The 14452-nt window shown below is 39.2% G+C and overlaps 1 protein-coding gene across 1 annotated transcript; it reads left to right on the top strand.

The window, feature by feature from the left end:
• Nucleotides 1-9061: 9061 nt before the first annotated feature.
• LOC138352811 (baculoviral IAP repeat-containing protein 8-like) lies at nucleotides 9062-10622 on the top strand. Its single transcript, XM_069305391.1, has 2 exons — nucleotides 9062-9264; nucleotides 9700-10622. Exons 1-2 carry the CDS (start codon nucleotides 9099-9101, stop codon nucleotides 10563-10565), a joined length of 1032 nt encoding a protein of 343 aa, XP_069161492.1. The 5' UTR covers nucleotides 9062-9098; the 3' UTR covers nucleotides 10566-10622.
• Nucleotides 10623-14452: the final 3830 nt, after the last annotated feature.

Genomic DNA, 14452 nt, shown 5'->3' with positions numbered 1-14452 from the left:
GCTTGATAGTGGGGAAATGTTCAGTCAATAATTCTCGTGTTTTGAAGCTGAATGAGGGGTCCTAGTTTGCGTTCTAGTCGTAAAATGAGTTCCTTAGTATATTTGCTATGGAAAATGAGCTTTCAGTACTCTATATAATTTGAAATGAGGTCAAGAAAGACATGTTTATGTGCGAGAAGAGTCAGGTTGGAAACTGTTTATTCCAGTCATCCCCCCTCGGCATTGCTCCGTTTTCTGTAGCTAAAGTAAAGATTCCATTTTCTGTGGTATTCAGTTGAATACTGGTGAAAAAGGCATACTTGCATTTGTATGGTTCTAACCTGTTTATAGATTTTATAGATATATTTTTCGGGCCTCAAATTAGATTTTAATATGAAAAATAGCATCAAATGTATGTCTATCTTTTGTAATAAACGTTACAAGCATTAACAATACCTGTGATATTTCATAGCATACGAAAAGAAGTTTAAATAGTGGGGCCTCAGCCATATTATGTTGGATTTGACACTCCAAACATTAATTTGACACTTGTAAATATACTATAAAGGAAAGTAGTTGAGTGGTTTAAGAAATTTAATACATACTGGGAATCTTCGTATTCTGTATTAAACTTCATTTTTTAACATCATAATAGTTTTCAGCTATTGTGGTGGGGGCCCAATAACTTCATATAGAGCAACGACTGGCGCTATCTGTACTTAGTCCCCCCTAAACTTAAAACTGTTGCACAATCTTACTTAAACACATTGCTAAACTCTTATACACAAACAAAAACTCAATTTTTAACTTACACAAATAAACCCAGGGCTTTCACATTCACGCAAAATACTTAGTCCCCCCTAAACTTAAAACAGTTGCACAATCTTACTTAAACACATTGCTAAACTCTTATACACAAACAAAAACTCAATTTTTAACTTACACAAATAAACCCAGGGCTTTCACATTCGCGCAAAATACTTAGTCCCCCCTAAACTTGAACACTCACAATCTTACGGTGCTTAATTTCCAAAGCCTTCCAAACCTGCACTGGGTCCTGCCCAGCTGACTGCAGCTGGATGGATTACAATTGAGCCAAAAACAGTTGGTCAGGGCGAGATACGGCCTCATTTTTAGAGACATTTACTATAGCAAAAGCTTGAACGTCGAAAACTGAATGCGGGCCTGCACGAGAGTTGTTCTTGGCACTCGAATGTTTAGAGATTAAAATACATAGAATCTGCAAGAGCCCACCCAAGTCGCTTACGCGGGCAATAGACATGTTTTTCGCCCAAATGTATTTATTAAAAATAATACGTCAGATAGAAAGAGTTTCGCATTGCTATTATATTTACCTTATAAAGCCTCTTTATAAAAATGATATGCCACTGCGTATTATGATTGTTTTATAATAAATATTGCATAAATACTTACACGATTTCATAAACAAAAAAAAACTTTTAATGAGCCATGGTTGGAAAGCTTCATCGTTACAGTAAATATAAACTTTTAAAACTAATTAAAAATATATATCTCATAGAGGAAGATTTATTCTTCAGGATATATATTATTTATTAATTAAGAGTTTCATTCTGTTTAAAAAAAAGTTGCCAATATTTTCAAATCTCTGGCCACAAATTTTTTATAAAGGTTTCCAAGGGAGTAAATCTTGCTTCCTCTCTTTCTCCCAAATGTTTCCTCATTTGCACAGGAGCAGAGCAACCTTCGTGCGGGCCCTGGTTCAGTTCCCCAACGTCCGAGCTAATGGACATTACAAATTTCACTAAATGATGCAGTATCTTAGCTGTCTCTCTAATTATAAAGGTGTTAATCTTTTTTTTTTTAACCTTTGAGTGCTAGGTCTCAAAAAAGGTTCTTTACCTCAGAAAGAAAGAGAGAGATTCTATTTTTGTCCATATTCGAGCGGAATGTTGAACAACCTTCGTGCGGGTCCTGGTTCAGTTCCCCCAACGTCCGAGATATTGGACATTACAAATTTCACTAAATGATTCATTATCTTAGCAGCCTCTCTAATTATAAAGTTGTTAATCTTTTTTTATAACCTTTGAGTGCTAGTTCTCAAAAGGTTCTTTACCTCAGAAAGAGAGAGAGAGAGAGATTCTATTTTTGTCCATATTCGAGCGGAATGTTGAGCAACCTTCGTGCAGGACCAGGTTCAGTTCCCCAACGTCCGAGCTATTGCACATAGCAAATTTCTCTAAATGAGGCAGTATCTCGCCCCCACCCCCCGGATCAATGATTTTAGGGCAGTAAATAAGCAATTGCAATCCATCCAGCCGGTGACTTATCAGTGACTGTGGAAAGAATGTGTGTTCTTAGGACCATTATGGCCTCTTCGCGCCCTTTCATTCCCTCACACATTTGAGTATTTGTTTCCCACATCAAGAATTTTGTCAAAAAACGTTCAAGGAAATACAAGCTTATTTATTCCAACTTATAGATAAAAAACAAAAAAAAAATAAACTGGCGACCCCTGGCAGCAAGTTCAGGAGGTCTCGACCTATATCTGGCTGGGGTGGGTGTGGGGTTCTCAGTGAGAGATCATACGACCAAGCTGTGATGGAGACTATAAATGATATGCATAAACCCTAATACTTTACAGGACTTGTCATGGTTTGTGCCTCATTGATAATTCGTTCCAAGTAGTTAAAAGTTAAATCTAAAAGAAATCCAATAAAGTTCAACGATTTTTTTTTCTCTCTCTATGGGCGTATGCAATTAATTTTTTCTGTTATATCTTTTATCAGAGCTCGGCCATCAGGCTGTAGATGTTGAGGAAAAGAGGAAGATGCAATGCAGGGAATCGCCCCTGGTATTTATTTCACGAGGTCATTGCGTCGTGGAGTATGAGGAATTGCCCAAGTTCATCGCACGCGTCAAGGCTTTGGCGGCAATTGAAAAGCAGTATGAAGGCGCAGATTTAGAAGACTCACATATTCAAAGACAGAAAACAAAAAAAATTAACGCCGTTGAGACCGTATATGGCGGTTTTTGTGACGAAACAGAAATAAGACTACCTGTCGAAATAGGAATAGGCTTGATTAAAGTGGCGTATAATGGAATACCCAACTTTATCGAGTGGGTACAAGCCCAAGGTGAAATAGAAAAACAGTTTGCGGGGATTGATTTTAAACAGCGTGAAAACTGGTTTATTTATCATGACAAAGTTCGAGCGCAGAATGCATTTAGAGAAATTTTCTTTGGGGATTATGGGGATTATTGTTCCACCTCCGAAGCTGAGGAAATTGCGCCAGAGGATGAGGTTTATTGGAGGGAAAATTTGCATCCAGTCATTAAGGCAGATCTAGATAAAGCTCCACCCACAAGATAACTCTTAGGAACTAATGATACAAAGGGGACATACTACAGGAACAATGTGCGGGTGGCCTGATGGGGGGGGGGGGGGGTGGGTTATCCCCAAATCCCGAGACTTTGTCCCCCAACCCAGACTCTGTTCAACCAGAACATTATTTTGTTTGTATATATATATATATGTGTGTTTTTTACCTAAATAAAAAAAAATCATGTATCATTATTATTATTATTATTGCACACTCCCCTTGAAGATGAAATATGTTAAAAAAAAATGTCAGGTAGTATTTGCTAGAGTACTTGTCATGGGGGTGAATAAGTGATGAGGTCTCTCTCTTATTTTTAAAAACTACTTTAACAGATAAAAAAAAAAAAACTTGACATTTATACAATTTTTTATTTTATTATGAGTACATATACAAAAAAAAAACAAGCACTTTTTTATTATTCGTCGTTAGTGTAATAAGATCTAAGGTTCCTCCTTTTACTCAATGGTCTTTTCACTACTTGTGGCGGTACTTGACCTTTCCCTGCTCCATCTTGTTTAGGACGCACCAGCACAAATTCTTTTTTGCATTTTTTCATTACATGGGCCAAATGAGCCAGTGTAGGGTAGTAAGATGCCAGCCATTCTTCTTCTTCACCTGCTCTAGACCAACCCACCCCAGAATTGCAGCCTATACCAAATGGCATAACTATCCGTTTGATAGAATTATTACTCTTGGCTTCGCTCATAATGCGACTCACGGCCTTTTTAAAACACCATCGTCTGTTGATAGTTGTATCTCTCCGCAATCCCGCTACTAAATCAATATCTTTACTGTGCTTAATATGAAATTGGTTAATGTCATTATTTTCAATAGACGCACCTACACTATATTGACATATGAGGGCTATGAGATAAGGCTGCACATTAGGTTCTGGTGGCGGGGAGAGGATTATATTTCCTGGAGTGTCACGATCCGTAACTACAGCACAAAGCGTTTCAGGACATATTTTCTTTTCAACCACCCCATAAGGATATTTTTCCCACAGCTGTTGGGAGTAACCATTAGAAAACTGGTGTAGGGCAGGAAGATCATAGACAATACAGTCCCCGGGTTTAAATATATCATCGTTGGGGAAATCCACTTCAATAATAGAATCTTTGAGTCTCCGTAATTTAGCTCGCATGTAGTTGGAACACATCTCGAAGCGATTAAAAAGGTTTTTTAACATAACCTTCGTCTTATATACACCTTGTCACATAGAGTTGTTAGAGGCTTTTATAATATGTAATTCATAGTTTTTCTTTTTGTACAGAGAAATTAGGAAACAATAAATAAATAAATGTGTGTGTGTGTGTGTGTAGAGAAATTAGGAAAAGTAAATAAAAAATACAGGTTAACATTTCATTTTTTGTGGTTTAATTTGTATGAAATATTACAATATAGATTCTACAGCTTTTCTAATCTCATCTTCATTATATTCCATTTCCATTTTCTCTTTGTCTTCATTGTCGTCGTCTTCCACAATAGTGAGCACTTCATCACCTACAGTAACAGACATGGCGCCGGTAGATGGATCATCTTCCACGACAGCTGACCCGTCTTCTCTCACGTCAGCGGCAGGTCCGACAGTAGAAACAGAGTCTTTATCATTCGTAGAAACAGGTGGAATGGCCATACGTGGAATCTTGTGTCTAAAGATGCCATGGGTTGGAGAGCGAGTTGGCGTGTCATTATTTACAGGACATATCATTAAAGTGTCTATACCACGTTCTTGCAGTTTCTGAGCTAATTTGCACATCACAGGGAAATATTTAGTCTCCCATATGTTGCGTTCGCCACTTGTGAGATACTGCCCGCAAGCCTTGCCCAACCCATATGGGAAAATAATCCTTCCCACTTGTCCTCTTCGGCTTCTCTGAAGAATATGTTCAATGGCTTTTCGCAGAGCTTTGTCAAACCAACGCCATCTTTGGTATTCGGTATCATTTTTCAGGCCGTCATAAAAATGCTCATCCAAACTCCATGCTTCGTACCTGGGCTTTTTGTAAGAAGATGGCGTCGCTGGACCGTTGGTAAACTGGGTGATTAATCCAATAAGGTGCGGTAAAACAGCATAACTTTCATAGGGGTCGTCATCCATCCTATTGCAGAATTCGGGTGCTTCGCCAACAAATATGAGGCCGGGGATATCTCTATCAGTTCTAACAGCACGATTTTTGTACGGCAGGTTTTTCCGATGCAATCGAGCATAGGGGTATCGTTCCCATAAAGTGTGCACCATTTCGCTCAACTGCACGCTTGTTGCATCCAAATCATAGAGCAGACAATCACGATTGTTATAGATGGGCAAAGAGGCAAAGTCGCCAATCAGGGAGGGGAGCTCCATAGTGCTGGCTTGTGAGGTAGTGACTCGGAAGGGGGTCTATATACACTTTTCACGCCGGCGCGGGGGACAACTGCGCATCGTAGAGTTGCCAGGGACATTTTTTTTTTCCTTGGAGCTCTGGTCATTACGCACCAATATAACATTAACATCGTAATGTTTTAAGTTTTCATACAGATCTTCGATAATTGGAAGATATGTTTCCTCCCAAACTTCATCTCTTTGAACACAGGTGCGACCAATACCCACAGGTAATACAACTCGTGCGATTTCCGGAGAAGACTTGATGAATCTCGTTATGGCTTCTATAGCCTTTTTGAAATAGATGAGGCGATTTTGCGTTGTATCTTCTTTTAATCCGGTGAGCATATCACTGTAACAAACTAGGCTGTTGTAAGAATTATCCAGAGTGGTTTATCGACAAAAGAGAACGGGAACCTGAGCCCACGTGGTGACCTGGGGACCTGACCCCCAGGGGGATTCGCGGTGGAAATAACCGACGCTTTGTTCATAGCTGCGTATAATGAATCATCCTATAGTATTCAGTAATTTAGAGAAATTAGCCTTTATTCATTTTGCATTAAAATTGTATTGTATAATAGTACTGGATACAATATCAAGAGTATTCTAATTATTGAGTTTAAGTCACCATCAGTGACGTCACGAATCAGATCTAACTTGTAAGGCGGAGTGACCGGCGGTCATAGGTCAGCAGGGTTGACATGTCTATTATTTCTCAAAGTTCAATTAACCATTTTGGGGATCGGGAACAGCTCTGCCGTAGATGTTTGTGTAATTTAATTTCGGTAAAATAATTCAACCAGTCTGGATCAATTAAGTACAACAGGTTAATTGTTATAACTTAACCTTGCTAAAGTAACTGGGTAAGCGATGCGGAACAATACAATGTTCTAGTCTGGGCTAGATCAGACGAGGACAGATCAGTGTGAATACGGGAGCAGCTGGGAGAGGTCAAACATCTTACCTCTCCCCGAGACCAGCCCAACATCTTTAGCTGGTAAAACATAGAGGTATAGTTGCTATGGTTATGTATAGAAATAGTCTCATTTGCCATTCAGGTCAAGTAGGGAGTGTTAAAGTGACAGGGAGTGAACATATTTAGATTTTTTGTTTTAGTTTTCTTTTAATAAATTAAATTTGTTAATATTTTGCATTTTATTATTTCCATGTATTTTATGTGTATACTTGTCCTGGTCACATGGTCCACACGAGGCAGAGTTGGATTGGGCGCCGATTCTAACAATGATTCTAACATCGAATCATTCCCGTGTAATTAATTTCACACTCTTAAGTTTCCACGGTCATTGAGTGGGGATCAAGCCCCAAGGTTGATTAATTAGCGTGATCGATCCAGACCTCGATCATTGCTCTGTGTTGCTGGTCTGGTGGTGGCAGCGTAGAGGCGACTCTAGGGTTTTGCTCAGAGCCTAGGTCACGTCATACTGGGTGTAGAATCCTAAGTCGGTCAATCGTCTTAGGACCACGTGGCGTGGAGTTGGCTTTGGTAAAAGTTTTGGAGTCCCTTGGTAGAGAATAAAAAGTAAGAATACGGGTAGAGAGGGCAAAGAAGGAAGTGAAGTAAAGAGAGAAACCCTAACCCGTGTTACATCACGATCTTTGGATTTTTCTATATGCGACTTGGCGATCTCATTGTTCTCTACAGGCGCCCCTATACCATATTGCACTGCAGCAGCAATAATGCAGGGGAGATTTTCAGCTCGACGATTGGAGACATGAATTGAACCGGGAATTGGGCGATCATGGGGAACACATCTCTTGAGATTATACAAAGGCCTGCGTTCACCATAGGCGCTTGCGTGTTTGTATTTCACTGATATGTCCTTCGCCATCCCGTACGGGACGCAAGATATGCAGTTTACAGGATACACAATGCAAGTTTCATTATTGCAAAATTCTTCATCGGTTAAATATCCGGTGTGCGTTTCCAGCCACGTCTCCATTTTTCTTTTTTTTTTACTTTCCCTTATGTTTTGGATAAAGCCTAGTCAACCTCCCTGTGTCGACCCTGCGAATATTCGTCGTGGGGGCTTTGCGCCCTTATATCTCCATCCCTGCTAGTGCGTGTAAAAGTTACCACGTACTGAGCAAATATTTATATTATTATTATAAGGGCCTCGACCAACAAGAAGCCCATAGGAACATTTTTTTTTCACTGACTTAATTAGTATAAAAAAAACCACCTCAAATAGCGCAATATGTATCTCAAAATATCTTGCCATAAAATATCAATATACGTCAGCTTAATACCCAAACACTGGCAACCTTTTTTTTCAGAAGCAGAAAAGGTCAAACACAGTGCGACATGTTACAATTTTTTTTTTAATGTCCCCCCCCCATGAAAAAACCATAGTCAGACCATATTCCCTTAATGAAATATATATAAAGTCATGGAGGCCACATCATTATTGGAAGGTTTGTGATAACTTATTGACATTAGGGATACCTTATGTAGTTAATGACATTTCTCGATAATTATCACAAAAAATAAGTACTTGGTCACCTTTCCTAGACTACCAACTGCCATCTTTTTTTTTTTAATTCACTGCATTATGCAACATGATTTAGCACATTTGCAAGTCATTTTTTCCTTTCCCTGTTTCCTCATAATTATGCCATAAAAAAAAAGAGTAGCGGTGGCTAGAATTGCCAAACCAAAAAAAAAAAAGAAACTAGCACATATGTAGCGATCTTTGACACTTATTTCGGGGAGGGAAAGGACGGGCAATATATAGCCTAGGATCTTGCCTCCATTCGCCAGTGTCGCACCAGTGCACAATGGAACCTTCCCGTACTAAAACGTTTTACTCCAGGGACAGTCTTAAATGTGCCCAAATGCGTTTAGACACCTTTATAAATTGGCCTGTCGAGTGGCTAAACCCCCAAGACCTGGTGAATGAGGGATTTTATTATCTGAGAGTTGCGGATCATTGTTCCTGCGCCTTTTATTGTAAAGTTGTGCATGCTTGGATTGAGGGCGATACGCCCTGTAGTAGGCATGCGAAAGTGTCGCCAAATTGTTCCTTCATAAGAGGCGAAAAGGACAATAACGTTCCTTTGGAAATCACCAAACTGGCATTCGAATATGGGCTGGATTTCTTTTCACCCCTATTCGAACCAAAGAATATAGCAACATCTGATCGTGAGTATATTGTATAAATATAATTTACTAGTTTATCTGTGAATAATTAGTATTGGCGATGTGGAGGGAGGACAAAAAAAAATAAGTATAAACGCAGGAAGTCTTTTCAAATAATTTTTCTTTATTTTTTTTTGTTTTTGAAAGAATTGACTTAGAACCTGTGTCTTATGCATATATGTGATGGAGCAGCTTTGTTTTTTTAGAGACCCCACCCCGCGAGGAAGAAACTAAAATGACTGGAGATGATTTGCAGGTTCTGGGGGTAATTCCATACGCTAAACCTAGATATCCAGGCTTGGCAACATACAAACAGCGTTTGGAAACATTCGACCTCAGCTGGACTGGTTGTGTCAAGCAAACATCTCACGAATTGGCAGAATCAGGATTTTTCTTCTGTGGTAAACAAATATTGTTGGAGTTTTTGTTATTTTTAGTGTGTGCGTGTGTATCCTCCTGGCCGGGGAGGATTTACTGGGCGCAAATCCTTAACTGTAGCCTCTGTTTAACTCAACAGTAAAATGGGTACTAATTGGTTGTAAAAAACGATTCTTCGAGGTGGGGATTGTATTCCAGGGACCTGCCCGAAATGCTAGGCCGTACAAGAATGTAACAACTCTTGTATATATCTGAAAAAAAAGTGTGTTTACTCCCCCAATTGTGCTTGCGGGGGTGGAGCTCTGGCTCTTTGGTCCCGGGAAGTGTGTGTGTGTGTGTGTGTGTGTGTGTGTGTGTGTGTGTGTGTGTGTGTGTGTGTTTTTGTATTACAACATTGCCGGATGTGAGCTATAATAATAATAATGAATGGGAATATTTTTTTTTTCTTAAATTTACAGGCCTAAGTGACCACATGCGCTGCTTTTTCTGTGGGAATGGTTTTCGTAATTGGGAACCCGCTGACGACCCTTGGACACTGCACGCGCAATGGTATCCTGAGTGCACCTTTGTCAACATTAAAAAGGATGCACAGTTCATTAAGAATGCTAGAGAATCTTCGCAGCGTCGAACTATAAAACCCATAGATGAACATCTTTTAACTGGTCTGATGGAAGGTTTGGGTTTTTTCCCAGCATTAATTGAACATTTTGGATTTCCTGATGTCTGTGTGAGACCTGCCTTAAGGCTATATCTCAAAAGCACCAAAGATTTATTACCGTTTGTTACAGAGGCCAGATATATAGAATTAATGTTGTGGTATATGCAAGAGAGCACTAAAGCCGAAATGGGTTTAAGGGGAATTCATCATGAGGATGTGGAAGGTAGGGTAGAGCCTGCGAATCTGGAATGGCAATCCGCGCCCTCTGACATGGAAACAGTCGCCACAGCTAATGAAATGGATGTCGACGTTGTTGGATCAATGAGCGGGTTCATGAGCACTAATCTTGGTTTGCGGGCTTTGCCTTCTCCTGTTGAAATAGAGGCGGAAGAGACGGCTATAGTCGCTAATGAAATGGATGTTGAAACTGGCGAAGAGGCCACAGACTTTGATGCGACATTCCATGTTGAAACTGTGATGAACACATCTACGCCAACGTCTTGGGCTGCTGATATTTTGTGTAAGGTGTGCTTTAACAATGCGTTGAGTGTCGTACTGCTGCCCTGCAGACATATGGTAACATGCAGTAATTGCCTTGTATCTATGAGAAACTGCCCCATTTGCAGATGCACCATTTCGCATGTCCTTCGACCGATTATTTCCTAAGAAGACAAAAAAGGCATAGAGACTAATTTATTTATGTAAATAAAAATTGTACAAATGTCGAGTTGTTTTTTTATATTCATAAATTAGTATAAATAAGCTCACATTTTCATGAACAGTATTTTTTTTTGGGGGGGGGGGGGATTAGATTGCAATTGCTTATTTACTGCCCTAAAATCATTGATCCGGGGGGTGGGGGCGAGATACTGCCTCATTTAGAGAAATTTGCTATGTGCAATAGCTCGGACGTTGGGGAACTGAACCGGGTCCTGCACGAAGGTTGCTCAACATTCCGCTCGAATATGGACAAAAATAGAATCTCTCTCTCTCTCTTTCTGAGGTAAAGAACCTTTTGAGAACTAGCACTCAAAGGTTATAAAAAAAGATTAACAACTTTATAATTAGAGAGGCTGCTAAGATAATGAATCATTTAGTGAAATTTGTAATGTCCAATATCTCGGACGTTGGGGGAACTGAACCAGGACCCGCACGAAGGTTGTTCAACATTCCGCTCGAATATGGACAAAAATAGAATCTCTCTCTTTCTTTCTGAGGTAAAGAACCTTTTTTGAGACCTAGCACTCAAAGGTTAAAAAAAAAAAGATTAACACCTTTATAATTAGAGAGACAGCTAAGATACTGCATCATTTAGTGAAATTTGTAATGTCCATTAGCTCGGACGTTGGGGAACTGAACCAGGGCCCGCACGAAGGTTGCTCTGCTCCTGTGCAAATGAGGAAACATTTGGGAGAAAGAGAGGAAGCAAGATTTACTCCCTTGGAAAACCTTTATAAAAAATTTGTAACCAGAGATTTGAAAATATTGGCAACTTTTTTTTAAACAGAATGAAAATCTTAATTAATAAATAATATATATCCTGAAGAATAAATCTTCCTCTATGAGATATATATTTTTAATAACTTGCTTGTCAACTTGTTTAAGTTGAGCAAGCTTGTCAACAAGCTTGTTTAATAACTTGCTTGGTCAATAACTTGGTTAATAACTAATTTTATAACTAACCAAGTTTTGTAACCAAACCAAGTTTTATAACTAAGTTAATAACTAACCAAGTTAATAACTTGGTTAATAACTTGCTTGGTCAATAAGTCAACAATCTTGTTTAATAACTTGCTTGTTTTTAATAACTGCTTGTCAACTTGTGACAAGCAGCCTTGTACCCTGCATGTAATCAATATTGTAACTTTTTTTGTGTAATGACATTTTCAAATAAAGTTAGATAAATATACACACTTAACAAAAGAATAGGGGTGGTAGGAGAAGAAAATATCAAAGTGTTCAGTGAGGATCCACAAGGTCTTCTCTGAGTACTCTTTATTTTCTTCCCCGAGGCTATGGGTCCCTACACTTGCACCAGAGGTGGTACCCCTTCTAGGTAATAAATATATATATATATTTTTAATTAGTTTTAAAAGTTTTTATTTACTGTAATGATAAAGCCTTCCAACCATGGCTCATTAAAAGTTTTTTTTTGTTTATGAAATCGTGTAAGTATTTATGCAATATTTATTATAAAACAATCATAATACGCAGTGGCATATCATTTTTATAAAAAGGCTTTATAAGGTAAATATAATAGCAATGCGAAACTCTTTCTATCTGACGTATTATTTTTAATAAATACATTTGGGCGAAAAACATGTCTATTGCCCGCGTAAGCGACTTGGGTGGGCTCTTGCAGATTCTATGTATTTTAATCTCTAAACATTCGAGTGCCAAGAACAACTCTCGGGCAGGCCCGCATTCAGTTTTCGACGTTCAAGCTTTTGCTATAGTAAATGTCTCTAAAAATGAGGCCGTATCTCGCCCTGACCAACTGTTTTTGGCTCAATTGTAATCCATCCAGCTGCAGTCAGCTGGGCAGGACCCAGTGCAGGTTTGGAAGGCTTTGGAAATTAAGCACCGTAAGATTGTGAGTGTTCAAGTTTAGGGGGGACTAAGTATTTTGTGCGAATGTGAAAGCCCTGGGTTTATTTGTGTAAGTTAAAAATTGAGTTTTTGTTTGTGTATAAGAGTTTAGCAATGTGTTTAAGTAAGATTGTGCAACAGTTTTAAGTTTAGGGGGGACTAAGTACAGATAGCGCCAGTCGTTGCCCTATATGAAGTTATTGGGCCCCCACCACAATAGCTGAAAACTATTATGACGTTAAAAAATGAAATTTAATACAGAATACGTTAAAAAATGAAATTTAATACAGAATACGAACAGATTCCCAGTATGTATTAAATTTCTTAAACCACTCAACTACTTTCCTTTATAGTATATTTACGAGTGTCAAATTAATGTTTGGAGTGTCAAATCCAACATAATATGGCTGAGGCCCCACTATTTAAACTTCTTTTCGTATGCTATGAAATATCACAGGTATTGTTAATGCTTGTAACGTTTATTACAAAAGATAGACATACATTTGATGCTATTTTTCATATTAAAATCTAATTTGAGGCCCGAAAAATATATCTATAAAATCTATAAACAGGTTAGAACCATACAAATGCAAGTATGCCTTTTTCACCAGTATTCAACTGAATACCACAGAAAATGGAATCTTTACTTTAGCTACAGAAAACGGAGCAATGCCGAGGGGGGATGACTGGAATAAACAGTTTCCAACCTGACTCTTCTCGCACATAAACATGTCTTTCTTGACCTCATTTCAAATTATATAGAGTACTGAAAGCTCATTTTCCATAGCAAATATACTAAGGAACTCATTTTACGACTAGAACGCAAACTAGGACCCCTCATTCAGATTCAAAACACGAGAATTATTGACTGAACATTTCCCCACTATCAAGCACACAGGACTCTTTAAAGCTATCTTAACTTCTTTAAAACCCCAATATGACCCATCTCACATGCAGATCCTGTTCTATGACTCGCCCTTCATGTCAATGTACCCCACAGTATCATGCAAATTCAAGATAAGGCTTACTACACCTATATATCCAAAATGGTCTTTGTAAGGAATCTTGACCCCCCCTTGTATGCTTGACCCCCACAGGGGTTATCCACCTCTGACCATTACAGAAAATGGAGCTGTGCCCAAGGACTCCCTATACTATTCAGTCATAGCCTCATTAAAGTACTCCAAAAACTTCTATATTCGCTTTCAACTGCGTTTCTTGGTTTGAATCTATTGAACATTCACCCTCTGATCCATTCAAAAGTAAGGGCCCCCAAATTGATACCGTAGTACTCTCATAACACACCCGGGACAAATCGTGCATTTTTGCTCATGCCATTAAAATACTCCAAAAACGTTTATATGCCTTTCACCAGTATATTTTTTGGTTTCCAACTATTGAACATTCATCCTCGGTACCTCTCATAAGTAGAGACCCCCTTCTTGAGGCCGTAGACTCATCTTAAAAGCTCGAGACGAATCATGCAAAAAAACAGGTTAGGATAGGGCACCAGTTCCTCAGGTACACCATGGGTGGTGGTCCCCCCGGGACCCCAGGGGGGACCAGCACCCCACCACCGCCAGCCAGCCAGGAGCGCGCTGACTGTGCCCTAACCTAACCACCTAAAACAAGAGGGATGGACGATCTGGCCCGACAGGGTCAAGTCGGCATGGAAGTGCCCAACCGTTTCTGAAATTTTTTTACCTCAATCTGTCTCCTTATTCACTACTACTGTAGAGGTCAGATGAACGTGTAGTCCAGGTTACTGTAGAGGTCAGATGAATGTGTAGGCCAGGTTACTGTAGAGGTCAGATGAATGTGTTGGCCAGGTTACTGTAGAGGTCAGATGAATCCATGTTACTGTAGAGGTCAGATGAATGTGTAGTCCAGGTTACTGTAGAGGTCAGATGAATGTGTAGTCCAGGTTACTGTAGAGGTCAGGTGAATGTGTAGGCCAGGTTACT

The sequence above is a fragment of the Procambarus clarkii genome, chromosome 55 (assembly GCF_040958095.1).
Source record: "Procambarus clarkii isolate CNS0578487 chromosome 55, FALCON_Pclarkii_2.0, whole genome shotgun sequence".
Classification (NCBI taxonomy): Eukaryota; Metazoa; Arthropoda; class Malacostraca; order Decapoda; family Cambaridae; genus Procambarus; species Procambarus clarkii.
This window is presented reverse-complemented; position numbering and strand designations above follow the sequence as displayed.